Raw genomic sequence first — 27,967 nt, 5'->3', positions numbered from 1 at the left:
GTGTGTACGTGCTTTAGATAATACTGCATTACTTGTGCACAGTGCTTGCTGAATTTTTTCTTAAAGCTATTGGTTTTACAGGGTGTAAATGATGATGAAACATGGCATAGTGGATTTAAGTGTGTAGGCAGTTACTCTTAGTAAAAACAATTACTTGATGAAATGCTCTGGTGGACAGTGATCAAGGAAGGAAGTAGTAGATAAGTAATGAAAAAGGGTTCTAGCATAAAAAGTATCACCAGTTTATAGAACATGATAAATTATCTTTAGTGGGATAAAATAGGTGCTGCAGACTTTGGGGTGAAATGATTTTATTGAGGCCTTCTATTTCTTACACCATTTTCCATGAAAGCTTTTCTGTCAGTGGTACTGCTTTCTATTACACAAACCTAAACTGCCAAATCACTGCGACCCAGAGATGAGCTATAAGTCACTTTTACATTGCAGTTAACTTTACATGAGCAGTCAGAGCCTAAGTGCTCGTAAAACAAAGATCACTTTCTTTATGTTAAGAGAAAGCACAGGTTATGTAGATGAAGGTGGCACTGGGGCAAAGCATAGCAACACACATACTATCTTGCATCTTCATGGAAAAGTCCCCTTCTATTCTGTTATCTGCAGCTCCTTCCTCAGCTCTGGGCAGAGATGCAGACCTCTGCAGATCTACAGCTGGCCTTTTCTGCTCTAACCCCGCTTCAGAGCTGAGATGCGTTGGTGCAGGCCTCATATATGAGATGAATTCATGGACAATCAGTATGTTTGGAGCAGTTGTCTTGTACATGCAGAGTCTACAGAGATATGGCTGGGGCTTCCAGACCTATCTGAAATTCTTTCAGTATTTAATGCTTTATTGGGAATATGAAATTAAGCTATAATCTCTGTGAACTAAGGACTCAGGCCAGTGTTTTCTGTCTCTAAATCCATATTTAGGCACCTAGAGTAAATGTTCCTATTTTTAGAGTTATTGAGCTGCAAACTGACTAAAAATCAAGTCACTGAACTATATAAAAATAGAAGTGGTATGCTATTTACACAGTCATATTTGAAAATAATTATCCTAATTATTTTGACATGAAATGTGTTTGAGAAATATTGTAATGAAATGGGCTATAAAAGTGCATCCTGGAGAGAGAGAGAGCTTGGCTGTGGGATACAGCCTTTTCACTTGGCTGTGGGAAATAGCCACAATTGCTTATAGGCTGCTATAATGGCAAGGTGTTTTCAAACCTGATAATTAAATGCAGAGGTATGGCAGATCAAAAGGAAGCCATACAGAAAAAGATGTAACAAGAAAGTCAGGAACAGATACAGGAGTTTTTTGCTGTAAATGTCTTACTGAATTAGAATGACAGAAGGCTCTGTCAATAAGATCAAAAGGTGGGAACAAAGATGAAACTGTCCTTTTACTGTTAATTAATATAAACCAGATAGAAATGTATTTGAACATTATAGGCAGTGTGCTAAAAAGCAGTTATTTCCCCCCCCCCTTTCTTCTGGGAGAAGAAAAACAGAGCTTCCGTATTTAAAAGAGATCAGTTGTTTCTACATGATTTAAAAATCTTTGTCTTTCTTATTCAGACTAAAAGGCTACATCATCTAACAGCCATTTTGTGGCATGATTCCATTTTTTATTTTTCTTAAAGATAAGCATGAGTAGCATAAGATAATCAACAGGGATTTCAGTGGAACACTTATTTATTGTAGGATGCCAACTAGGCCATTCAAGAGTGACACTTCTCTCTGCAGAAAGAAAGCCATTTTTAATCTTTGGATTTTTCATAGGATGAAATATTGAGGCACTGTGTGATCACTTAAGATCTCAGGATTTTTATTCTAGCACTGGGGAAGCTAATGTTATAGTTAATTCCAAATTGTTAATAGGTAATTCAGTTCTTCCCGTATAAATTTCATGCTGGTTTCACTTGCGGATGTTCTTCATGTCCTGTTCTAAATTGCTGCTTAGCATTGCTGAGCACAGTTGGTAGTTGCTGTGATGATCCCAGATGGCACTGAATTTCAATGGCTATGAGTGATCTGCAGGGGTCCTGATTCTTAGGAGAGGTCTGGAAGCCTTGGCTGGGAATCAGCTCACATTTCAGAGAATGTAAAGTTAGGTGCCTGTATATAGATGTCTAAATGTGAATTGTAATTATATGTCTAAGCTCTTCTTTTGATTGGTGGATTTCTAGTCAGTATAGTTAGTGGAGCTTAGAGAGCTACTAAGGTGACCAAATATAAGTGTCTACTTTAAGATGAGATAAATAACTCTCCTGACTTCATTCACTGCATTGATTTGATCTCCATTGACTATGATGGGAAGCTGGACATCCAGCTGACAGATAGGCAGCTCCATACACATGTAAAAAAAAATCAGGTGCCAGTCTGTGAGTCAAAACCAGTGTACCATAAGATCGACTATGAAAAAAAATATGTATCACTGATGTGCACTGATTGGCACTGTATGCCAATTCATTTTTCACACTTTATCATGAAGTTCATATGTGTAGGACTGCAAAATACTTGCATATGGATGTAATAATAAAGTCAGGACTGGTGTGAAAAAAAACACTATAAATTGGCTAAATCTTTCATGAAAAGCTGAATAGTATACTGTAACTTGCATCTGTTTACATCCTTAAATTACTGTCTTGTCAGCTGCTATTTTGTCCTTCTCCTCTGCATAGCAGCTTCTGCTGTATTGTGGCCTACTCACCCATAACTAGCATCACCTTTGATACCACCGATGTAGTGGCCAAAATAGTTTTTCTTTGGATATTAAACATGATGTTTTGAATCCACATATGTTTTTCTGAGATTAGTTAGAATGGTTTATAGTCTTTGGAGATAAAATTTATCTTATCCAGTGTTAGCAGGCTAAAAGCACAACGTCTAACCAGAGTTAAATGCTGATACCCCTTAATGAGCCAATGGAAGGAGAGAAGAACCTGCGGAGAGAGGCCTGTTCTACAATTTTGCAATGGGATAAGGTGCCCTAGGGGCATTCAACCACCTAAAGCACTGCTTTAAACACGACATCTCCCTTTTAGGTTGTTAAAGCTGGACATGCCTTCAGATCCTGCTTGTTCCCAGGCCTAACCACTGTATTGGCAACTTGCAGACCCTTCAGGTGCTGAAGCAAAGTGTCTCAGCCTCTTCCTGGCTGTAGATCCACACTGCAGCCTTGCTCCCATCATTTCACCCAATATATAGAACAAGTTGCTCTGCCCCCGTTCCCACTGGGACTGCAGCTGCCTTCAGTCTTTTTGTTGCAGCTGTATATTGAGATTCCTGCTCAACGCCTTCATAACTGCTTGGGAACCTGAAATCGTATTACATTGGTACTTCTTTTCTTCATTTTTGAACAGCGCTATTCATCATCAAGAAAATGAAAGAGTAATGTTTCAGGCTCATATTTTGAAACGGTTTCCATCTAGGGATTTTAGGATGTGGAAATATATTTGATTGTATTCTGTATGAGCAAACAGAATACAGATAAAATCTTTTATATAGTAGGTACTTCAAGATCCTTTATTTCTTAAAGGAAAATTAGGAGACGAATTGTTTGGGAAGAAAAAAAATAGAATAACTTGGAATGAAAATTGACACCTCTTTAAATAATTAGAGGTATTAGATTACTACAAAAATTATTTCATGTTCAGCAAATAGAAGAATTTGGCTAAAGTCCTGCTCTGGTTCAGCAGCAAAATAAGGTCAGCAACTAGAAATAAAAAGCAACTCTGAACCGAATGGTAAATGGGGAAATGGATAGTAATCAATATAAATTAGAAGATAGAAGTATGGAAAATTTATAAGGAAATCCAAAAACATAAAATGAAAAATCCATGGTTGGCAACGCTAAGGACAATAAGGAGTTTTTAGAGTATATTAAGAACAAATATCCTAGTAATATAAGCCACTAGATGGAGATAGTAAGATTGTTAAAACTGTTTTGAAAGAGCCATAAGTGTTAATTATTTTATTTTTATTCTGGATTTTGAGAAATGCTTGATATGGTCCTCATATCATGAGGATGCTGAAGTACTTTCCAAAATGCCTGGAAGCAAAAAAGAAGAATGTCAAGCAGCACCTACTTGGACTTTTAAAATCAGTAGGCCAGGATAATTTTTATATATTAATCCTATAAGATCTGTCTGAGGAGATCCCAGTTTCATTGGTATGCTTTCTGAAAAAAATATGAAACCACAGGAGACTAGACGAGTGCTAACGATGTGCCAGCATTCAGAAATGTAATCGGTATCTATGCAATATTCATGTTGCTCTAATTTTTGAGCAAAAAGAAATGTGCTCTAAATAAAACATAATTAATTTTAGTTATTTTAGTTTAACAATATAAACATTTTATTATGTCAGATTTTTTTTCTTACTGGAGACTTCACATTTGATTGATAATTTTAGAAATGATAGACTCATGAATGTGTTTGGCCACTCTCTTTTCTTTTAAACAAACACAATATACGAGCATAAGGACAAGACCCATCTGATTATGAAGTGGTTAATTGACAGCTCCTCTGCATACCAAATTTAACTAATTCAGGTTGGGACAGTCAGGGGTGCAAAATGTAGGTCAGACCCGTAGATGGTCTGTATCCTGGAAAATGAGGTCTAAAAAGAATCTGGAGACTGAAAGGTGTACAGAATTTTTCAATGCAATATCTAGACCTGTAAATTTAAACTCATGTATTTTAAATGGTGAGAGTACAATGCCTAGGTTTTGGTGGATCAGCCTTAAATGGTATATTGCAAAATTGGAGGGAGTATGGAAAAGGTGAACAGAAAATCATCTGTGATTTAGAGAAAGTGTAGGAAAAGTAAAGAAAGTAATCTTATCAAATATAGCAGACTTACGAGAAATGAAAATGGAGAAGTGATTTGATATTCCTAATGGATTTTTTTCATGGGTGAAATTATGAAATACTGAATTACTGTTTAATTTAGTGAAATAAATCGGGCACAGACAAAGTAAAACTTGGAGATCGACTGATTATTTGTATACGTCACCAAAGAAAGTGATGGATTGTCTACATGAGATATATTTAAAAACACACATTAATTAGACAAATTTTATTGTTTTATTATAACATGAGAAGGCAGAGAGGGAGAAAGGAAGGACTGTGCATATTGGAGTTGATGTTACCACTAGTTCCAGTTTTCAGTCTTTGACTGAAATAATCATAGATTTTACTGTGAAAAATACCTTTGATGTGGACTCAGACAAGCCTCTGTCTTGTAACCATTTATTTTCTTTTAAGACAATGTTTCTCTTTAAAATTACCATCCATATACATAGTTAAAGAAGCTTCTGTACTGGTTGTATATTCATTCATATTCATTGTCTTAAATCTTGTCAAATACTGAGAGCAAAAGATGACAAAAATGGTCATTTGATAAGACAGGAAGCAGGGACAGTTCCTGAAATGTCAGCGTGGTTTTGTATTGGCAGTTTTATTTGTTTGTTTGTTTGTTTTAAGCACTGTAATGACTATCCATATTCATTAAAAGGAAATTCAGAAAAATATGACCTTTCATTTGCCGTATGTCATCTGTGCTCAAACTGTAAAGTACTGTAAGTATTAGCTGAAAGCCTACAAAAATGCAGATTAATGCTATTTATAATTCTTAAGCCTCACATGTAGAAAATCCCAGCTACTTAAAAATAACGCTGCTGAAAGCACTGTTATTGAACTGATAAAGTCTGCATGGGTAAGATTTGTAAAGGCTTTTGGAATCAAAGGTGAGTCTTTGTTTACCTCTGGAAAATGCTTTTATAAGAGGTTCTGGTTAGCCATTTCCAATAGAGAATGGAGCAGTTGATCAGATAGCAGCTAAACTAATGAAAAGCATCATGGAAGTGACAGGAAGATTAATTAAGTTCCTCCAGTCGAATTCACGTGTGGCTGTACAGAGTTCCTTTGGGTACTGCTGCAGTTAAATGGTATTCATGGTGACAAATATTGCAGTTTTCCAGAAGTGACACTTTTGAGTCAGGAGTGAAAAACGCATTTGGTAGTTTTATCCAGTGGAAAAAGTCCAAAACCGAAGATAAGCCGCTATGGCTAGTTAAAATATACAAATGTAACTCATTCCTTCCCTTCTTGCCCTTTGCTGTAACCTCAAGAAATTAGTAACGACTCACAAAATCTGTGTTATTTTATAGTATGTCTTGAAGTGCTCCAGATGGCTTCAAAATAAAAACAAACCAAATTTCTAACCAATGCCCTTAGTATATTTGAATTGAGGCACAAAGTTATGCTCTTGGGAACACTTCCAGTTGCTTTTGTGGCCCTACAGAACTGACTTGGTAGTTGTTGTTGTTGTTACTTCTACACTGTCGTTACTGTAGCATTAATAAGAATGAAATCTGCCATACATAAATTTTGAAAATTTACAGAAGTTCTAGCCCTAATTTACATTCAAGACTTTTAGTTTAAGGACTTTTTTGTAAGTTGAGAAATCCAATAAGATTTGGTTGGCTTCTTCCATTCTATTTTTAGGGAAAAAATAGTTGCACGATACATTTTTATTCTTAATAGCTGTCTATGTATAGTAGATGAAAAGTGTTAGGAAAATCTGGAAACCTCTTAGGTGTATGAGATCTTTTAACTTACTATACAAGACGTACAAACTGATCATGTTGTGTTGCTAGTGTCTAGTTGCCTAGTATTGTATTTCTGCCATCAAAGTGTCCCTGGATATGCTTCCGCATTTGCAAGAAAATGCTTGTGATCAGCCTCACTAATTGAAATTCATGAAAGCTAATTGGTTAGAATCTAGGTATAAATTTAGTATTGTCTAGGCCCTGGGAGAATTCAAGATTGGAAGAGTTTTCCAGGAATCCTAGGGAATTAACTGGGTGCATTAGTATTAAATATTTATTGGTCTTTGCAATAGAGAGGCCTGAAATTGGTTTTAATACTTACATCGGGGGCACTGTGTAAATCAGTAGGAAAGTAGAAATCAGTGGAATGTGTAGATAGTGGGGTAATTCACAAAAATTGCCTCCTGGCTCTAGGCCAAGTCATGCGTGTAAGGTAATCTGCAGGTTTACCATCTTAGGAGAAATGTAAGGTATACATTATGCTTCTGGGATGTGTGCACTCGTTCACCTTGTTTGTTACTTGTTCCAGGGAATAAATAAAATGCATAGTATACAAATAAATGAAATAAAATAATGTCCAGTGGGTAGTCTGCATTTCTGAAAATCTGCCCTTTACGGAGAACCCTTTACAAAAGTGTCAAGGTGAGGAAGGGCAGAAGGGGAAGTCATGGACAGAGATGCTATTAGGAAAAAGGCTGTTAGGGAAGAGGATGGGCTTTCAGGGAGGGGAAGCAGCGTACAAGAAATAAGGGTAAGGGAGCTATTTTAGGAGGCTGCATTTTCTCCTGTGTTACATGTACCCCATTCTTGAATTGCAAGATTTTTTAGCTTTTGTTTTTGTAGCTGTTTTGTTCATGGAAACATGATAATTTGCAGTTGTTCTATGTTTGCAGCAAAGCTAAATGCAAGTTAGCCTATGCTGGCTTGTTGATGATTGCAAGTTTGCACCACAGGTTGACATCATGGGCTGATTTACTCATTCAGTCTGCATGATTTTGCATGCCCAGACCGAGTCTGCTCATATCTCCAAATGCACACAAGTGTTTGCTGCTCCTCACTGTGGTTCTCCGCAGTTGTGTGCAGCAGAGTCCTCAATGCTGGAGTTAAAATATCAGTCCTTTTGGGTTGCATTTACTAAGCTGATCCTTGTTTTCACTGACAGTGACAATATCCCAGTCTGGGAGTAGAACTTATTCTATGTCTCTTGCTTGGAACTCTAAAGCTTCTTACACATATTGGCATTTTATTTGTGTAAGTGAAAACAAAGTTTTGCCTGGAGAATGTGGATTTGGACTGTGAAAGCTTTCCAGGAAAGACCAGCAATGATTTTCCCTCCTCATTTGCATTTGTTCCATAATTCAAATGCAAAGAAATTCATTAAACAAATCTTGTTTTAGTTTCTCTTTGGCTACTTTGATTATATGCTTATTGTGATAACAGAAGTAAGATGGAGTATGGTAAAGTGGAGGATGGTCTTGTTGCACATCTTAAAGTATAAAACCAAAGTGGAGGTAGCATTTTGAGCTGCCTGCTGTAGAGTATATTTAAGAGGTGTTTCAGAACGAGCTGCGGATTGCTCTGTGTGGTGCTTTTCTGCTTTAAGCTTCCTGAGGATCTTGCCCTACTATTAGGCATCACTGAATTGATGCCTAACAGTATCAGAGCAACTTGCACATAAAGGCAGTATGGTTGCTACCTAATTGCTAATGGTATCTCCACACAAACATGAGTTTTTTCTACCCAGGTCCTCAGCTGGCCAACTGATAGCATTAATCAGGAAGGCATATCAGCTTGGAAGAACATTGAGGCTAGACGTAGCTGAGATATTATAGGGTCAGACTCAAGTTAGAAGGAGCCTTAACCTTCCTGCAATAAGGAAAACACAAGATCACAGGCAAATGCTATTCCTGCCTGTCTGTGCAAAAGTCCTAAAGGACATGGTGCAGCCCTCTGCAAAAGTGCTTCAGAGCCGTGAGAGAGCTGAAGGATTTTGCAGTGAATTGATTCGCTGAGCTTTTATCCTTAGTGAAGGGAGGGAAAGAAACACTTGTGCTACAGAAGGCTCCTTCTAGTAGCTTACACCTACCTCTTAGACAACATTAGAGTGCCTCGGCTGAGATATTTTAAACCAGACTTTGCGTGTGGTGTTTTATCACATAGTGAAATGACCTTTCTTGTAAATTAGAAGTGAATGAGCTTTATAATGGTGAGATAAAGGAAGGGATGGTATTTTCAATACCCACCATTATCTGTGGCCTAATCCCTCTAGTAAAAATGGAGGTCCTGGTTTCTATGCAATGTTTTCCATGGGTTTCTAGATAGTGTTTCTTCAGTGTATGTCTCCATTGTTATTTAGGATTGACTCAATTTAAGTTGTCATTTGTCAGTATGAACCATGCAAGAAGTCTTGAACTTTCTACCTCATGCACTGTGGCCTCATATTGGACTCATGCACAATGTTCTTCATAGTGGTGAAGCAAAGCTTAATTTGGAGATTATCTGTGGAGCATCTCTCTCTCTCCTTTTAGGTGTGTTTCTTCTTATGGACGCTTGGAATAAGAAACTGGGGCATGGATTTAAGACAGAAAGCTGCAAAATTACCGCTAACTGACATGACTTAAATTCATGCCCCAGTTTCTCTATCGTCTTCTTCCTCCTCCCTCCCCCTCAGTGTATAATCCCAGTGACTTTCATGCAGATAGCATAAAACCTAGTGAAAGCAATGATGTGGCGTGCTCTTGCCAGTGGATGTGTAGCTGTGATGTACACCAGAACTCTTTAGCTATTTTGCTGCAATTGGAGCATTTGTCAGCTGCTGTGTTAGTGGGATAATTTTGCCCTAAGTGATTGGACCTCATGAAATTGTAGTTACTGTGCTGGTGTTACTGTGTGGAGCTTTTACAAATAAGAAGTGGAGCTTTAAATGAATTATACCTGTCATCCTCTTTCCTGTGGAATGAAAGCATTTATCCCATTAGATCCTATTATAATGAAATAAACACTTCAGCATACTGTCCATTATTTTTAACTTTATTTAGTTTAAGTGTATTATCAGTGATATATGCCAAGCTGACAGCAGGAAACCAATGTCCTCTACTGATTCACAGAACAGATAAAACACATGCATAAATGTTGGCCATCTAGTCTTCCTCACACTGTTCTGCCAGTGTGCATCAGATCTATCCTGAGGCATCTTGTTTAGATAGCAGAGAGTATTTTGGTACTGGCATCTTTGGTCTTTCTTGCTCTGAAGCTGCCAGCTAAGATAGTAGTTCTTATTGCGGCAGGGACTGTGTAGGGACCTATTCAGTAAGAACTTAGGACCACCTCATTTGTCACAGAACAATAAAATAGCCATCAGCTGCTAATGACTTATCACTATCAACCTAGGCTGGAGAGGAACCGGAGACCCAGAGGGTGAAAGGTTGTAAACTCCATTACAAATCTTCTCTGTCATCTAGCTCCTGTTCCTCGTGCTTTGTTGTTCATGGGAAGAAATCATAGCTTCAAAAATCAGTTGAGCTCAACTGGAGTTGAAGTACATATTTATCAGTTGCTTTTTTAAAGCCAGAACAGGCTGGCCTTCATCCAACATTTGGATTTAAATCATTTATTGGAGTGGAACTATTGATTTACAAAAAAAAAAAAAAAAAGAAAACACAGTCTTAGGAGACATGATCTTGCAAAGTGCTAAGCACCTTTATCATCCACTGAAGGTGGGGAATCAGGATACTCAGGGCTCCTCCTGGAGCCTGCCCTTCATGAGAAAAATACGTTAATAATATACGCTTTGTCTTTTCCACCTATTATGTAACTGAGCACGTTATGTCACTGAATGCATTTGCTGCCAAAAAAAAAAAAAAAAAAAAAAAAAAAAAAAAAAGTATACGATTTTAAAGGGGCCTTTTTTTTTTTTTTTTTTCCCCTCCAAATCAGGGTTAGGTTAACCAGGATATTAGAGCACCTCATTGGGAGCCCGGTAAAGAAAAGATCTGTTTGTAGTACTCTTAGTACTGATGTCACAGGCACAGCAAGGACATCAGAAGGAGGAGTCAGATTACAGTAAGAATGGGCAGTGCAGCATGCAGCCAGAGTAAATGCTAAATCAGACAGGGATTGTATCAGGGATAAGACTGCCTGCAAAGCGCTCATCCTGAGGAGGCACACTGCTCACTCGCGGGTCTTACGCTGGGAAATTTCCACATAATGTAGAATGAAAGAGCTCTGTTTTGCATGTCAGCCCTGTGCGGGAGCTAATGCTGAATACACAGCGGTGGGATTCTGACTGCATGATTAATGAGAAACATAATGTATTTTGGTAAGTGTTAACTGTGATGTAATTCTGCTTCTGCTCACGTTATCAATAGAGGTGATTATTATAAATTTCAGATTCAAGAACATTTCATGCTGGCACACACCTAAAACTGACAACTAGAAAATCACATTGGTTGTGCAGTTTGAAAGGATTCTATTGTCTGGGAAATTTTCTGTTTGAATGGGTTACTGCTTAGTTTTAGCAGCTTGAAAAATGAGATAAATGTGGTGAACTCATCCTACGTTTGTTTTAAATGAACTTGTGTTTCATCTCCTGTGAGGGGTTGGGAAATTGTTGTGAGGCATGGGAAGTTTTAGAGAAACTTAATGAAATGTAAGAGCTACTACTGCATTGTGTATAGTGAGCAGCCACAGTGAGTCTTAGTATTTCATTCAGCTTTTATTCTGAAGAATTCAAAGATACGAAGGAGAAACAATGCTTTATTTGCAGTGGCGTGTTTGCCGAGTACTCTGCATTATGCAGATTGCTGGTGTGGGGTTGGCTCTTAGCATGTCACGAAATGCATATTATTTTAAGCCTTTAGAGGTCTCAGAGCTGTTAAATATTTGTGCAGAGTTTAGTTTTGTTACTCGATGGAAATCTTCCTTAGGTTTACAGCGGATTTGGCTGCATACCCTAAAAACATGCTGGAGCATAGCTATGCTTAAGCAATGTAGTGCTGCAGTACTGGGCTGGGATGTATGATTGCAATATAATGCAATAATAAGTTAGTGCTGCTAAATAGCAAAAAAAAAAAAAAAAAAAATCTCACCAAAAAACCCAAAACCCTAACAAACAGACACAAAACCCTGAGAATTTTTGTGGAGTGATGATTGAAATGCTATTCTTGGCTACTTGAAATCTCATCTAGCCTCTGTGTTAATTTATAGCTGCATAATATTTAGAAAGATCACAGAGCAGAGAGTTGGAGGATTTCTGGGCTTTCTCAGGTTCATTAAATATTGAATCGTAGGTTCACTTTAAGCTTTAAGAGCAGCACTTCTTTAATATTCTGACGGAGTCGTGTCATACAAGTGATGTGCTCTATAATGTGTTAGCTATTATTTTCTTATTTTCTTTAAAACTAAAAATGTTGGGGAGGGCAAGTCTTTAACAGTGAAACCCATCACTTTTGAAAAGAAATTGACTTTACTGTAAACTATCCTAATAGAACATATATAAATTGGCTGAGTTCTCAGAGTTGTTTAGAGACCTGTTCACAGATTAATTTTCAACATTTTAGAATTACTACATTTTCCAAAGAGTGAGAGTAGATGACTCCTAAGGAATGGCCAAGCATTTTAATTTTTAGCTTTGGGTGATTTATATGGTTTAAGTTATATTTCTTCAGCATTAAAAGTGGCATTAAGTTAATTTTGGGCTTATTTCTGGGGCTTGCTTCTTTTAATATCAGTGTAAGTGCTAGGTAGGATTTTTTTTTGCAGTCAGTTTTGCAACAATTGCCTGTGTGACTAGGATTAGAGGTTATGGTTCCCTGAAGTTGTAAAGGTTAAGGTATTAGGAATTACGTGAGCTGTATGGTACTTAATTTTGACATGTTATATATTTTCATATGACTTGCAGAAACACGTAATAGTGATCAAACTATTTGAATGTTCTTTCAAAAAATACAAACCACTTGACTGTTTCACATGTTTATCGGATTGCTTGGGCAACGCAAGTTTTTAATTGGAACAAAGTAGACTGTGACTTCTCTCTGCTTTGTAGGAAATTTTACTTTTGAGAGCACAGCTAAAAGTTCTGATTAGACAGCTTTTCGGTGTGTTTTGTTCAGTCAGAAACTTCCTTGAATTTTAAGTTTTAAATGAATGTCCTCTTTTCTATCTTTTGCGTCATGAAGCATGATCCAGTGGGGATAATGTTTACCTGTGGCTGTTCTCGGTGTTTTTCTGCTCAGTCTGTGAGAAGCCAGAACGTCTGTAATCTCACCTGTCCGCACTGTAACGGTATTACACAGAGCAGATTTGTACTGCACGAATCCAAATGAAAGCTAGGCAGCGTGCATCCAGCCACTTTGTCTTAAAACTTGCGTATCCATCATGTGAATAATATCAGCATATTTTATTTTTCTGTTTTCTGGGAAAAAAATTAATTATCTTTCAATATTGTTAAAAAATCTGTGGTTATTTCTTTCTTTATGCATGCTCTTGTTCTACAAGTCCACCTAAAGAATAGGCAGAGAAGGAAAAAAAAAGCATACAAATTTACGTATGGTTTCATACAGCTTAGTTGTTTTTCTTGGCCTTCTTGTGTAATTGGTGCCAACGTAGGGTAGTATAGTGGTAAAACACATGCAATGTTACTGTCCAAACAAATACTGAAATAATTACCCTGAGAAGCCCTCTGAAAGTATTATTTTTATATAGTAAGTATCTAAATAGTGAAGTGGGTTCCTTTGCCACCAGAGACAAGAGTTACTAAAGTCAGAAATTTGTTACAGTGTTTGTTGCTCTCTTTAAACCTGTGGCCGCCAAGATTATGAGTTGATCGAAGATTATGAGTTGAGATATATAAGATGAGCCTTCACATCATTAACCCAATTACATTACATTACAACCCTCCCAATTACATAAGCCTTTTTTTGTTTGTTTTTACGTTCCGCTGGAATTTTGATAGAGTGGTTTCAAAAATGAATTGTTTTTCACTTAGACTGCTGTGGTCTGGAGTTTGCTTGGTCACCCTGGATGCATTCGTTACTTACTCTATTGGCTATACATTCATCATTTTGAGTTGAGCAGAAACGAGGAGGAGGAAGAAGAAAAGCGCTACAAAATGATGTGAAGTGTTTGTAGACAGAATAAGCCAAAAGCCAGTGAAAATGATAAATATTTGCTAAGTTTTTTAACAAGTAGATGTTTTACACTGTTGATTTGAGGTGTGCGTGTGCACACACATGCTCACCCCCCCCCCCTTGCTTGCAGTTATCATCACGTTAGTAATTCAGCGTAAGACGAAAGCCGGTTGCGAAGCCGCCCGGCGCATCAGGGAGGAGAAGCGGCGGGCGGCTGCCGGCGCCCCAGCCCTGGTGCCGCGACGTGCTAACGGGGGCCGAGCTCCGCCAGCTGCCTCGCTCGAAGTCCTGCTCGGCGCGCGAGCCCGAGGGCCGGGGCCGAGGGCCGGGGCCGGCCCGCACCAGCTGCTCCTGCTGCCTTCGCCCGCCCGCCGTGCGGGCCTCGTGCCGCGTCCGCAGGCTGCTCGGGCGGCTTCACCCCCAGATAAAACACACGGAAAAGCCTCCCTCTTACTGAAGAGACGCAGCCGAGACGAAAGAAGCAAAATGAGCGTTTAGCCCACGCACAGAAAAAACAGATAAACAGGAGAGGTTGGAACCTGGTACGATGCCGTGAGATCCCAGCACCTCCTGCTCCGGCCCCCTACCCCGCTACCCCCCAGCGGACCGAGTGCCGACTTAAGTAACTTCTCCGCTCAGTGATTCCATTCGCTTTGAAAAGGTAACCTAATATATTGGGGTGGAAATGAGTATTTTATGGAGCAAAATCGTAGAAATCTTGAGGGAGAAACAGGAATTTTGCCTGAAAATGCCGTCACATTTCTGTTTGCAAGTTGGATATTTGCAGTTTTAGTGCTTTTTTCCCCATCAGTGCTGTAGAGTGTAGTAATTCATCTACATACATACTACTATTTTGAGTATCACTTTTTATTTCTGGAACACTTTCTTGTAGGAGAGATTCATGCTGGATGAGTCATGGAAGAAAAAATACCCCCCCCCCAGCCTCCCCAACTCTTTAAAGAAAACAAATATTGTACAAACAAACAAAACAAAGAAAACCTGTTTCAGCAGTTTCAGTGAAAACATTTTAGTTCTCACTAGATTCTTGTTTAAAGAGGTTATTTTTTTTTTCTAGGTTAGAGACTGCAGAGGCCTTTCTCAGCATTTCTGTTTATCTTCATTTAAGGGAGGATGAATCAATGATGATAAGACTATGCTTTTAAAATGTTTTGAGAAACACAGATAGTGGATTATGCACTGTACTCTATTTTATCACCAGCCATCTGCGATAAAAAAGTACAGTTAAAATGTAATGGATGCTGAATGTGACAGAAGAATTTAGTTGAGCAAGCCAAGGTAGAGAGGCTTGAAATCCAAAGAAGCCTCATGTTTATACTTGGAGCCTTACAGCCTCCTGGGCAGTGAACTTCTTTTTCTGAAACAGTGAATAATCCTTAATATATGTACACATAATAATAATTTAAAATCCTATTGAAACTTACCGAAATTGCTGTATGCTGGATTATATCCTTTTAGATTCTGTTTCAGAAACTGTTCCTTTAAAATACCTGTTAATATGTCCAGTATGTTGCCATAAATACAAGGTAATTTCACTGTTTGACAAAAGATAAGTGATTCCCTATGTTACCTTTTTTTGTGGGTGGCATAATCACTCCAAAGCCAAAATCAGAATTAATGGCTTCTTGCTCCATTAGAGAGGATTAGGTCACAGTTGCATCAGCTGAAGGTCCTTTAACAGGAAAAAGTGTGTGTGTGTGCGTGTGTGTGTGTGCACATGTATGTGTGAATGTGTGTCTGTGCAGTTTTAACTGGCATGTGAGATCTAATCTTTCATATCTCCTTAACAAATGTCTTATGTCTGTTAGGAGGTAAAATACTATGTAGAAAACAGATCTTTTAATTTTTTTTAGTGTCAGGTCTGTGTCCTTTTTGTGTTTTCTACCTAAATGACAATTTATGTAAATTATTTTCATAAAATATTTTAAAATATTTTAATACAACATTTGAGTGCAAAATTATATCTGAGTCATATGACTTCCACTTCTCCGTGCCTGTGTGCAAATATCCTCACATACTATTTTGATTTTGTTTCATAATCTGGTGGCAATCCTAGAAATTCTTGCAATTACATAAAATATTAATCAGGTTACAAGAATCCCTTCAGAATTTTTGCATCTCATTAGAGAAAAGAAAATGGTGGTACTTGAAAAAGAAGAAATCTATTTGGACTTGCTAAGGGAAATACTTCAGTTTGATATTAGATCACGAAAAGTTCTTAAAATACAATAAAGGTCATAAGGGCTTTAGTTTTAAAAGGTAGTTATTAAATACACTAGACTGCAAAGATTAATTTTGCAGCTGAAATTGCGTAGCTGATTGGTAACATTCAGAGAAAATGCAGCAAAAGAGGTTGACTGGAAATATCAAAGCCTGAAGTGTTTGAGATTGTACTTGAATCAAATTGCTAGCTTTGAAAGTAGGAAGAAGCTTTGCTCTGTTGTAATACTAAGTCATTATATAGCAATGCCATATACTGTAGGTCAGCCAGTATTCTCAGTGATTTTAGCAAGTCATTTCTCTGAAAACTGCTTGGGGATGGAAAAAATCTAATACGTGAAGATGTATTATTGGTATGCTCTCGTCTTTAAACCTCCTTGCCCTTTTTGTTTACCACCTCTTCCAGTTCATCAGTCTGATGCTCATGAACATGATGTATTCAAAGAAAAAATTTTTTGCTATAGTCATGAGCGCGGTATGAAAAAAATTAAAGAAGTTGGCAAGAATCTGGATCTAATGTGAAATAAGAAAATGCAACTGTAATTTGAAATTAGAATGATAAGTGAAGCTTTTAAATGGCCTTACCTTATGTTAACATTTCAGACAATGCAGTTCTGTCTCTTTTATGCTTAAGCGTCTTTAAAAATTCTTTAGTTTTTCAAAAAAAGATAGATGTCTTGAGACCTTATCTAGAGCATTTAAACAAAAGCATTTGTTCTCTTTTATTTTTCTATTTCTGCTTTGGCAAAGGTCACAACTATTTTAAAATGTTGGGGTTAGATCAATCTATTTTTTTTTTAATAACTCAGAGAGCTGACTGAACCAGTGGTTTGGAAATCATGGGAAACTTTCATCACTATGGGATCAGATCCTGGCTGTGTTACTCAGCCAACTAATTTACTGTGTTTTATAGTCTCTGCTGATTTCAGAATTTAAAACCATAATATACCACTTGCTTTTCAAGTAAAACTTGAAAAGCTCCTGGGATTTGGTAACATATAGTATCTTCATCTCTGAAGCAGTTACAGGAGATACAAAAATGAGATTAACTAATAACGTCTGCTAACTCTGAGTATGGCCAGTTGAAATTTTGGCATATGCTCAAGATCTTAAAGGGCTTTGGCTCATACTGGTAATTTTTATATCGTATATTGTTAATGTGTTCTGTTTATTAAAAAGAAAACTTGCAATCTTGTCACCATTTCTTTCCTTCAGAAAACAAGATAAAGCCTAAAAAGTCGGTTTATGTTAGAGAAACATCTCTGAATAATAAAACTGCTTTCATGAGAACACTGAAAAAAAGTAACTCTTTGATTATAACTTCACAGTGGTTCTTTTGTTTATTTACCTTTGTACTATAATTGAAAAGGTAGATGGAGAATTCAGTTCATTCAAATGAAAGCCATGAAAATTTTCTCAGCTTTTGTTCTTGTTGACCTTGTTTACTCATACCTTGTTTACTATGGAGTATAGTAAGTTATGAAGACAGAGGGAGATAATGGCTGTGTTTTCCAATATTGTTACCCATCACTGTGTTAGGAATCAATATTAAAAAAAAAAAGGGCATAAAAGCGTGGTACATTGGCAAGATCTGCAATTGTAAATGCACAAGGAAGGAGGAGGTGGGGAGGAAGCCAATCTTGGCACTGCAAGTAATATCAGTGCTCTTCTTGCTAAGCGAAGTCATTTTTCAGTAGTGACCTGGGGCTCTATTGTCTCTATAGTGCAATGTTTAGCAAATTAGTTTTTGTTTGCTGGTATTTACCTGTGAAAGCAAATCCACTCACCTCCCGTCAAAACCAGCCACGTATCAGGAGCATTTAGTCTGCCAGATATGTGACTGTTACACAGCAAGCGCACTGGGCCTTTGCTTTTCTGTTATTACTGGTAAGTGGTGCTGCTGTAAGCAGCAAATTTTTCAACAGTGGAAGTCACATGAGCTTGTCTGCTTCTAGGTAGTATGGAAAAAAAAATAATGCCTTTGCTTCAACCCTTCATGCAGCATCTGTTATTTTTGGTAGCCATTTTTACATCTTTAAGAAGAACACACAGACGTGCATATGCAAAAGCTCACCAAACCTCCCGCCTGACTTTGCAGTTCCTGTGTTTGTAAAGGACAAATTCATGCAGTCAAATAGACTGTAAGATACTGTACCTGTGTGTGTGCATGAAGAACTCCCTTTCTCTTTTTGTGTCCCTCTCTGACTGAGGGCCTGACAGCACATGAATGCGTGTGCTGTAAAGCCATTTTAGTGCATTTTTTCTAGTATCTTTATATGCTCGCAGCAGCCAGGACAGGCCGTAATCATTTACAAACATTTGTCTCGCCCATCCTGACCATAGCCTGTCTCCCTTGTAATGTGGAGTGTTTAGTCCTCTATTGCACTCGCCATAATAATATGTTTAATTTCTGTTGGCTCGACTCTTAGTGACAGTGAGTACCTGCAAATCTTGTTGACCCACACTGTGTGATTTCTCTCCCCTTTCTTTCATTACTGAGAAAGGTTCTGAATTAACTCTTTTTCCTTTCAACTGAGTTGAAATCAACATTTTCCATAAGTTTCCAATTTTCTCTCTTTTTTTTATTATCTTTTGGAGTGGTTTTGTAGAACATTGGAGATCTTCTTGCATAGGTATAGCTGACAAAACTACTCAATCAGTGGCCCACTACTTCGGCTCCTCTGAGTTTGATAGCAGCAGGATACATGGCATCTCTTTGGATTTGCCATAAAGAAAGTACAGTGCCTTGTGGAAATGGCTATCTGTGGTCAGATCCATACATACATGACTACCCATCACACTAGTGTTCCAGCACTTTGCTCTATGCACTCTTAACAGTATGTGCACCTTCCCAGTACACTAAGGTTTTCAAAGTAAGAAGAATCAGTGATTTTAAAATGAGACACTTGCTGCACATATATAGCATATACAGATGCATGCATATGCATGAATAAATGATTGAAAATACATAAAAATGAAAGCAACATTTGACATCTTTTTAACAATATAAATGCAATGAGAATGTGATTCTGGAAAGCATTATCTAATGTGAAACATATATAGACTGTGCTTTCACAGCCCTGTGGCAGGCTGGTTCTGCAGCAAAATTGCTGGCAGTGCCATCCTGCACAAGCACCAAACAAAACACCTCCATTTTGCTCTTAATGACTAACTTGAAGCAAAGTTGACATCACATGCCAGCATCAGCATGTAGGGAAGAAAATTTATTTAAATGGCCTGGAATTAACCTTGTGAAGGCAATGAACAATGACACTACGCATCACTATGGACACCCAGAAACTCTGTGATTTTAAGAAGAAAATACAGATATATATATTAAAAAAACAGTTTTATTGGTTATACTCCTGCATTCTGATTTTTTTTTTTATGTTAAATACATCCAAAATAATCAATATACTGAGGAAAATAAGCACAGAACTACCTTTGGTAGGCAATATTTGTTAATACTTAGCATTCAGGGAGCATTAACAAGTAATACTCCTAAAATGTTCTGCAGTTTGTTCTGCCTATGTTCATGTGATTTGTATATGCTTTTTTTTTGTGTTTCTAGTAGGAAGATTTCTTCAGAGGAATGTTAACAAAAATATCAAGTTACAATCAAGTATCATGAAATTATTTAAAGGATTTTTTAATGTAAAAAACTACTCTTGCACATTTTCAGCAATGGGAAGTTCAGTTTAGATTTCTTCTGTGTGGAAACAGAAGTAGTGCCATCTGACTTCACTGTATAGTAAAATGAATTTTGATTTTTTTTTTATTAAATACCTATTTGAGAAATGGCAGCTGAGCTAATATCTGCAAAATTGCAAAGATAAGAAGGAATAATGTTCATTCTAAATTATTAGTCCAATGTTGCTACAGAATGTTTACAGTAGTAGATTAGTTAATCTTAAAAAAAAAATCTTCCCAAGTTGCCTCTGATAGGCAGACTTGTAGGTTTTTCTTTAGCTGTGCAGGCAACTTCAATCCGTATAATGAATAATGTATGGAACTGTTTTAATAGTGTACAGACTGAGGTAATATTGCCAGTTTGTCTGAAAGAAGCTGGGCATTTTGTGAAATTTGTTGATCTAATATATATGTGGCAACTGCTAGCAGTTACAAAGAGAGCTCTTAAAAGTTCAGGAATCTTTCAGCAAAACTTGACCTGAAAGATTTTACTTAGACAGATCTGTTCTTCACAGTGAAGGAGAAAGTTTCAAAAGTAATTATTATTTGTAATGAACTGTGGAATGTGTTAGAGTGTGTTAATAGATTTGCTTGAACTCAATTTTAGTTGGTGGACCTAGTGTGCTGAGAAACTTCCATGGCCCCCAGAAAAGTAAGAGTTTTAACTGTGCTGGAAATACTAAATGAGACCTAGTCTAATTAAGGTAACTGTCAAATAATTTTTGACAGTTGTGTTTAATAGCTTCAGTAATTTAAAATGTGAGTTAAAGGCTCTTTAAAAGTCTTAAAGTGATTATCAGCAGCGTGGTCAAACCCCGGTAGCCGCCCGGGCGGCAGCCGTGGGAGCGGAGCACCCCGGCACTGTCAGCAGCGTCGCCCGCCATGTGCCTCCTCCCCGCCCTGCACCAGGCTGGAAGTACGAGGCTGGGATTTACCCCTTTGGTGGCAATTCCTGCTCAGACAGCTGTTGCCTGCCGGTTCACGAGCAGAGGCAGTGAAGGTACTGGAAAGGGGAGCGTGGACAGTTGGGCAATCCGAATGGTGGTGGCCTAGCAATGGGGAGCCTCGTGGAGGAGAAGATGCCTCCTGGCAGCAGGTGTTCTGCCGGTGTGCACTTGCTGGAGAAGCTCTGCAGACCTTTAGGGGAGACTCCATCCACTCCAGGACCCATCTGGGCTTTTCTTGCTTCCACGTAAAGGCTTGGGGAAGAGCAGCTAATGAAAGCTATGCTGATTTTTGTTTTGAGGAAATAATGTGAAAGCACCAAGCTCTTTAACGGGAGCCAACAAGCACCTCTCAGCTACAAAGTATATTCATTATTATTATTACTAATTTCCATTGCCAAGTCTCCAAAACCGAGGATGACGCTATTAATCAGTCATCTTAAGTCAGTTGACTGATTTACTGGTATACTACCCTAAGTTCATATCAAATTCCTTTCTTTAAAAAACTGAAAGCTATCATGATTGTCTTTTTCAGTTTTACATTTGAAAAAGGTTCATGTATGTGGATAGGATGAGGGCTTGTGTGTTTGCCTGATTAGGAACAAGTTATATCGTATCTCTTAATTCACATTAGCAATGTCCTGTTTTAATTCTGTTTAGCCTCAAGGAGGCAACCTCTCAAGTGATCTGTTGGTCTGAAACCCCTTTTTTGTCTCACTAAGACATGTTATTGGCAATATCATTAGAGAGACCAGGACAATTCAATGAATAGTTTAGAAGTTTATGGTGATTTTTTTCCAGTGACAGACTCTATACCCGTTAAGCAGAACTGCAGCAGTAAAGGAAAGCTGAGATTCATTCCTTAGATATATTTTTTTTTCCTGTAAGCTCCAAAAAGAGCTTAACATTTTTCTTATAGCATCACCTCGTTGAACTCTGTTGAAGTTTATGACCACAGATCATACCAGGCTATCATTTCCAGGGGACTGTAGCTCAGCCAGAAAATGCTGCATTTCAGTGAAGTTTTAGTCTCCAGGTTTTTAACATTTCCAATGCTGGAAAGCTGCTGAATGGACATATATTAAAATATATATGGATAATAAATTATAATGACAAGGAAACTTTTAAATTTGTGAATTTGGCTTTCTCTTTTGGTAATGGCATTTTGCAGAGCAATAAATAAAGAGTGGTATTTAAAGAAAAGTGCTTGTATCAAACCCTAGCAGAAGAGTGATGAGGGATGTAGGTATGGAACTTTTGTCCTATATTCTCCTAGAGAGAGGTTTTTCTGTTAACATTCTTACATGTGAGAGTACATCTATACTGATGTTATTGATATGCAATATGTTTATATATCCAAAGAAAAGAAGGAACTCTGATCTCCCCCCACTCTCCTTTTTTATAAATATATAGAGAGAGGTGCAAAGAGAAGATTTTAGATTCTGGTCCCTTTGCATCTGGAGGTGCCTTCCAGATGCCCAAAGTGAGGATGACAATTTCAAAAAATAGATGGGAGCGTTTTTATTAGGTTAACATAAGACAGATTTCTAGAGTATTTTAGTTCATTCTTGTTGAACACTTCTTATCTGACACTGTATAGAGAGCTTTTTTCCCATAATTTGTAGTTTGGAGTCAGTCACCTAAAGGCTATGCATTGTAGTATCCAGTTTACAGTCACGTAATTGTTTTTTGCATTAAATATTATCCTTGTATTATTCAATTCTGGCTCTACCTACTGGTCACACTTGCTACTGAAGAATGAGGGGAGCCATTCTGGGACAGGAGAGCTATCACAACTTGCTCATCTCTGCAGAGGAAATTGTAGGGAAACATTGAAGACTTTCATTTATGTGTGAAGGAGATGTTCCGATGGGCACCAAGTTCTCAAGAGCAAGTGGCCTGTATGCTTCAAACCATGTGACACTCAGTTCTCTGAATTATTATTACTTCTATGCTGTTTTTTAACCTATTTTTCCTGTTCTAGGGTCTCCACCACCTTGGTACTCTGAGATTACAGATTTGGTAGCATGACTTGGATTTAGCCTTGGTAATGCTATACAAAAATCAGTGTCAAGCAATGCACTAGGGTAACCTAAATGTTAACTCTGCATTACTTTGTCTCCCCACTGCAATACTATTTTACGTGTAACTTTGTAAGCTCTTCATAACAACTCTGTTACTACTATTGATCCTTGACGCCAGACCTAGAGATCCATTTAACCTCTGCCACTTCTGCATATACAAATATACCTGAAGACCTTAGTCATTTGATTGCTTTCTGTGAACTTAAATAATAGATTGAGCAAGAAATAAAATGCAGATTTGTGTGTGTGTGTGTGTGTGGTAGCAACGGAATCTGCGTAGCAACACTCAACAGCTGTGTATGCTCTAGGTCTTCTTAATCCATATTAAGTATAATTTAGCTGTCTAAAGAGTATAATAAAGAAAACCTGACACTCCCCACTAAATTCTATCTTTCTGCAGACAAGATTATTCTGCCAAAGTACACACCAAACAGAAAAGCCAGAAATACAGGTTTGTAGAGTCCTTTTGTAGACATTAAATCAAATCTCACTGTAGCATAAAAGTGAACACAACCTCTGCTTTGAAGCTACAAGTAGCTGGTGTCTGGGAGCATGGAAGGTACCAGCCTAACTCAGACACCCTGTTGACCCTGCAACTGTGCCAGCTTCAGTGCCTTAGGGCTGAAAAAAGGTGTGCAAAGCCTAACTGAACCTTTGTCATGGCTTGGCCCACACCTGCTAAAATTTGCTGAGTTTCAGGTTAACACACCCAAATGCAACTGTGAATCACATGATTTATGTTCATGTGCAACTCCTGATTTGTAAACCCGGCCTGAGTCTAAGCTGCAGAGTGCAGCCCTGTGCAGGCAAGTTCTGTTTGGCTTCAGGTTTCTTAAAGGCTTACGTGTAAAATTTCCTCATTGCACAAATTGATACCTGTAATTAAACAGATTCAGTATGCTGCAATGCTTATCCTTTAATGTTACAGCTCCAATAAATTCCTTAGTGTAACTCTCTTTAAGTCACTGGAATTAATACTATGGGAGGGACTGGCTTCTTTTCCTCAAGATAGTGTCTTTTTCAGTAAGTTTATTTTTATTTTTTAATGCCATTCCTGGATCTAAGAAATATGTTCTTGTCTCTGGAATAATTCCCTTCTTTTTTTAAAGATACAATAGTGGAAAGAAAAAATTCTCACTTTCTGTGGCAATATGTTCAGAGAACCTTTATTTTCATTTTATATTTAAAGTTTCACCCCAAGTTTTACTTCCTAGGTGGTGCATCTTGGTGTTTTATTTTTCTGTTTTTTAAAGAAAGAAAATCTTGCCAAATGCAAATAATCATAATTCAGTTCTCTTCTACACATGGCAATGCAGGTTAAGTATTTGGTTTTTGAATCACCCTTCAAATTGAGTACCTTGATAAAGATTTAATTCCTTTTTAGTAGGATGGCGGTTCTTTTTGTTTAAAACTCATTTTTATGGAACTTTTATAATATTCAGTCAGATGAAGTCATGCAAATAAGATGTAGACCCTAATTCTCCATTAATTAATTAATTAAGAATTAACTTTTTTAATACAAGTCATTCTATTGATGACAGGGTTTAGAATAGTTAAATATATGCAGAAGTATTTGCAAGATTGAGGTTTGTCTGTGGCTTATCAAATCCTTGCATTTTTATAGCAATCTGACAATTGGTTGGCTCACTTCACTGATTTAATTTAATTTCATTTTCTTGGAAATGTATTGTAAGATTACCTCTTTCTTACAGAAAGATGATTAAAGTGTTTTAGGCTCCCTTCATTCCTTAGCAGTAGAAATAGAAGGATGAGGGGAGAGATGCAACTTCTTAATAGAGCTTCATTGAAGGCTATTTGTGTTTGCCCTGCCTTCTCAGATATTATTAGGGTCTTCTGATCAGATTATTGTTTCCAATTTATTAAAATTAAAAGATGCGAGGGTTTGGAGGGGGGGTAACTTGTTCATATCCAGTAATAAAAACATACCGAGTAATCACTTGAACTGTTTGATCTACAATTCAATTAAATGAATGTTGCCTAATTTGAGTGGATTACTTTTCTATTGTAATTTGAAAAAAAATATATTGAGAACATATAAAATAATGCGAGGCAAACGTCAAATGATTATTCCAGCTTCATTCCAAATACTCAAAGAAAGAAATACAGTAAATTTAAAGGATCAGAGCAAATGCTTCTTTATATAACATACTCAATATCATCTGGAATTACAATAGCTAGACTTAGTATTATAAAAGTACATGATTCTGATCCTTGTGGTCTACATGGATTATCAGAAAAGTCTGTGTCAGTTTTTTTTCCCTCCTCTTTCTTGGTACTGTATTCTATTGTATTGTGGTTACAAGGCCTGGTTATAATGCCTTCCAAGTAGAAGCATTAATCTCAGTATCTCTTAAATAACTTCTACCTAACAGAACCAAGGTTAGTTCTTCTGTTCTTTTTTGTCTTTCTAGCAGAGCAAGACTTAAAAATAAAATAAAAAATGTCAGCTGAGACTTTCATTTCGCTGTGGAGTGACAGTTTTAGTATGTTATGCCTTAGACTTGATTTTTGTAGCACCTTAATAAGGAAATAGGTGAAAGATAGTCTTTGAATAGAATGAATTTAAATTTTGGGGGGAGGAGGAGGAGGTTTATTTATAAATAAACCATTTCTAGATATGGTTTATTTATAATTAGTTCAAGAAATTTGAATTTCTTTAATTCTACTGGATTCTAGTCCTTGAATAGCTCCCAAGGAACAATCAGTGAATGTCTAACTTGAGTTTTCAATACTCCCAGAGTGAACTTCTCAAAGCTATATAGGGCTATAAATAAATATTCTGAATAGTGTGATTGTATGAGCAAAAGTGGAGCCCTCTGAAATGACTAATTAAAAATTGTATGTATCATTCCTTTGTTTACTTCCTGGAACAAAGATTGTAACACTACAGGATGCCTTGATGGAGGACTAGAACATAGCTAGGATGGCTCAAGAGCAGGACCGGAAAGGTATTATTACTTGAGTTCTTGTCATACACCTTCTTCAGAGAATGCTTTAGACTGTTCCTGGCCAGTATAAAAATGCAGATAAATAATATCTATCCTTTCCACCATGCTTTGTCATCTCCAGCTATCAGTGAATTCTGCACACCAGTATGCTGAGCATAGAACAGGGCCATGCCTTGCCACCTTCTGCCCTGCAAAAAGGGTAACCAAAGATACACGAGCTACTGGATTTCAGCCTGTTCTTTACAACTGCGGGGTGTGTGGTCAACTCAGAGAACCTTATGACAAAATCTGTGTCAGAGTCTATTAAAATTGCTTGTGCTTTACTGAGTGAGGAAAAAGATCTAAATGGTATGAATAATAACATTCATCGCAATAACTCACCACAGAATATTTTTATGCCACTAGTTAAAAAGATCTGGATATGATACAAGAAAGCCAAAAAATCATAGCTAACACATAGCTTATAGCTCTGTGAGTACATTATTGGGATGTCTATAGTTTAAGGTACTTTACTGAAAACTGTTACATGTGTGTGTGTTTGTAAATGTAACTGGACTGTAATCAATAGAATTACCCACCAACAAACACAATTTATATTAGCCAGGGGCAGGGATTCCCATTCATTCTATCTGTGGAGGACATGCCTTTATCTAGGCTACATCCCCGGATGCAGCCTGGAGCATCCAACATGTTATGGATTAGATAGATTGAGCCTGATGTGCTTGTGCTTTTGGAAATTTTTCTTTTGTCCTTTGTGCCTTGTCTGCAAAACCCATGATGCTTTCTCCCCACCTATAAAGAATGATGGGAGGTAATTTTCTTTGCTTCGTAAACTTTTTGGGAATTGCGGGTGTGTTTTACGCACAGATGTAAAAACAGGACATTCCAGCATTTCCACAGATGACAAGAGAGGGACAGTGTACCTCAATCTGAAGCTCAGTCAGGTGTAGACCTGCCAAAATTTCTGTATCTCTTCTTTACAATTAATAATTTTGTTAGACCATTGCCACTTAAATATATTTATATATATATATATATATATATTCACTTTCCCAGAAAGATACCAGCCACATGATTAGGGGATTTTTGTGGAATGCTAGAAACCCAAGCTAAATTCCTTCATGAAGTGAAAATGTATTTACCCAAACCTAAAAGACTCTAAAAAGATACTATTGTGTGAGTATCCCCAGTTAGTCAGCAGCCTAAGTGCTAGGACATTTCCATGAGGCTGTAGAGAGTTACAGAGCAGACTTAAATGTGGGCCTTTGATAACCATACATATCTTAGTTTTTGCTAAGATTTTTCTTTTTCTTCTTTTGAATTTTTATTAAGCTTATTTAGTTTATTCAGATTTTTTATTAAGATCTATTATCTCAATTTTCACCACCAATTTTTTAAACTCTTAAACACAGAATTTGCTTCCATAGTAATTAGACATGAGTTCTAGCTATGCATGTAGATGTACAGAGGACACAGAATCAAGTTGTGATGGAAATTTGCAACACAGAAAAAAACTTCAATTTGACAATGTTCTCTCTCCCTCTCCTAATCACTAGAAATGATGTCTTGAAGCAAATATCAGCCAAAATGATGTGAGAAATAGTTAGGATTAGTAATCCATAGCTCTGTGATTGCAAAGGCATCCTGCAAACACCAAAGCCTCATACAAGGAAGATAGGATTCTTGTTTCTTACTGGCATGGTTTCAGAGTGCTTCTCTATGAGTGGGAAAGCAGACACAGCTTTATAAAAGTGAATTCAGAATAGTCAAATTTGTTTTGTTGTTCCCTTCTGCATAAGGGTGATGGCTCGGGTCCACTAGTGAGAATGAAGGTACCCTGCTTGTGCAGTTTCACATCATCAGGATGTGAGGTTTGTGCCTTTGGAATTTATACTTCTTTCTTTCTTTCTTTCTTTCTTTTTTCTGGCAGCTAATGGATAACTCAAATGTAGATGTTTATGGAATCTGACCGAGAATCAAATTTCAAAGTGCCGTCTCTGAGCTCTGATGCTCAAGTTGGACACTGTACAAATCAGGGGGAACTCATTGATGCCTAACATTTTAAGGAACACCTCACACTGGTGTCTTCAACAGCTTTCACTTTCTTTTCTATTCCTCTGGTCTGATTTGTAGGGTCATCCAACTCGAAGTTGGATTTGATTCCACCTCTACTGCATTAGCATATATAGAATGATGCTCTTACAGAGCACTGTGTAAAATATGCTCACCTTTGATCTCCATCAGTTAGGAAAACCAATGTTTTCTTCACTGTTCATAAAAAAAACCTTTCCTACATATC

At 37.4% G+C, this 27,967-nt stretch overlaps 1 protein-coding gene across 3 annotated transcripts in view; it reads left to right on the top strand.

Annotated features, from left to right (window-relative positions):
• Nucleotides 1-27,967, top strand: part of ZNF385D (zinc finger protein 385D) — a 426,799-nt gene that overhangs the window by 258,746 nt on the left and 140,086 nt on the right. Inside the window, exon 1 of one of the 3 annotated variants that reach the window (XM_062569318.1) lies at nt 10,733-10,934. The exons of the other annotated variants lie outside the window; for them this stretch is intronic. Within the exon in view, the coding sequence (XP_062425302.1) occupies nt 10,913-10,934 (22 nt within the window). The 5' untranslated portion in view covers nt 10,733-10,912. Of the gene's footprint in view, nt 1-10,732; nt 10,935-27,967 lie in introns of those variants that run through there. 3 annotated transcript variants of the gene reach the window in all.

The sequence above is a fragment of the Rhea pennata genome, chromosome 2 (genome assembly GCF_028389875.1).
Source record: "Rhea pennata isolate bPtePen1 chromosome 2, bPtePen1.pri, whole genome shotgun sequence".
Taxonomy (NCBI): Eukaryota; Metazoa; Chordata; class Aves; order Rheiformes; family Rheidae; genus Rhea; species Rhea pennata.
The sequence above is the reverse complement of the archived record's forward strand: the minus strand, read 5'-3'. Positions and strand labels throughout refer to the sequence as shown.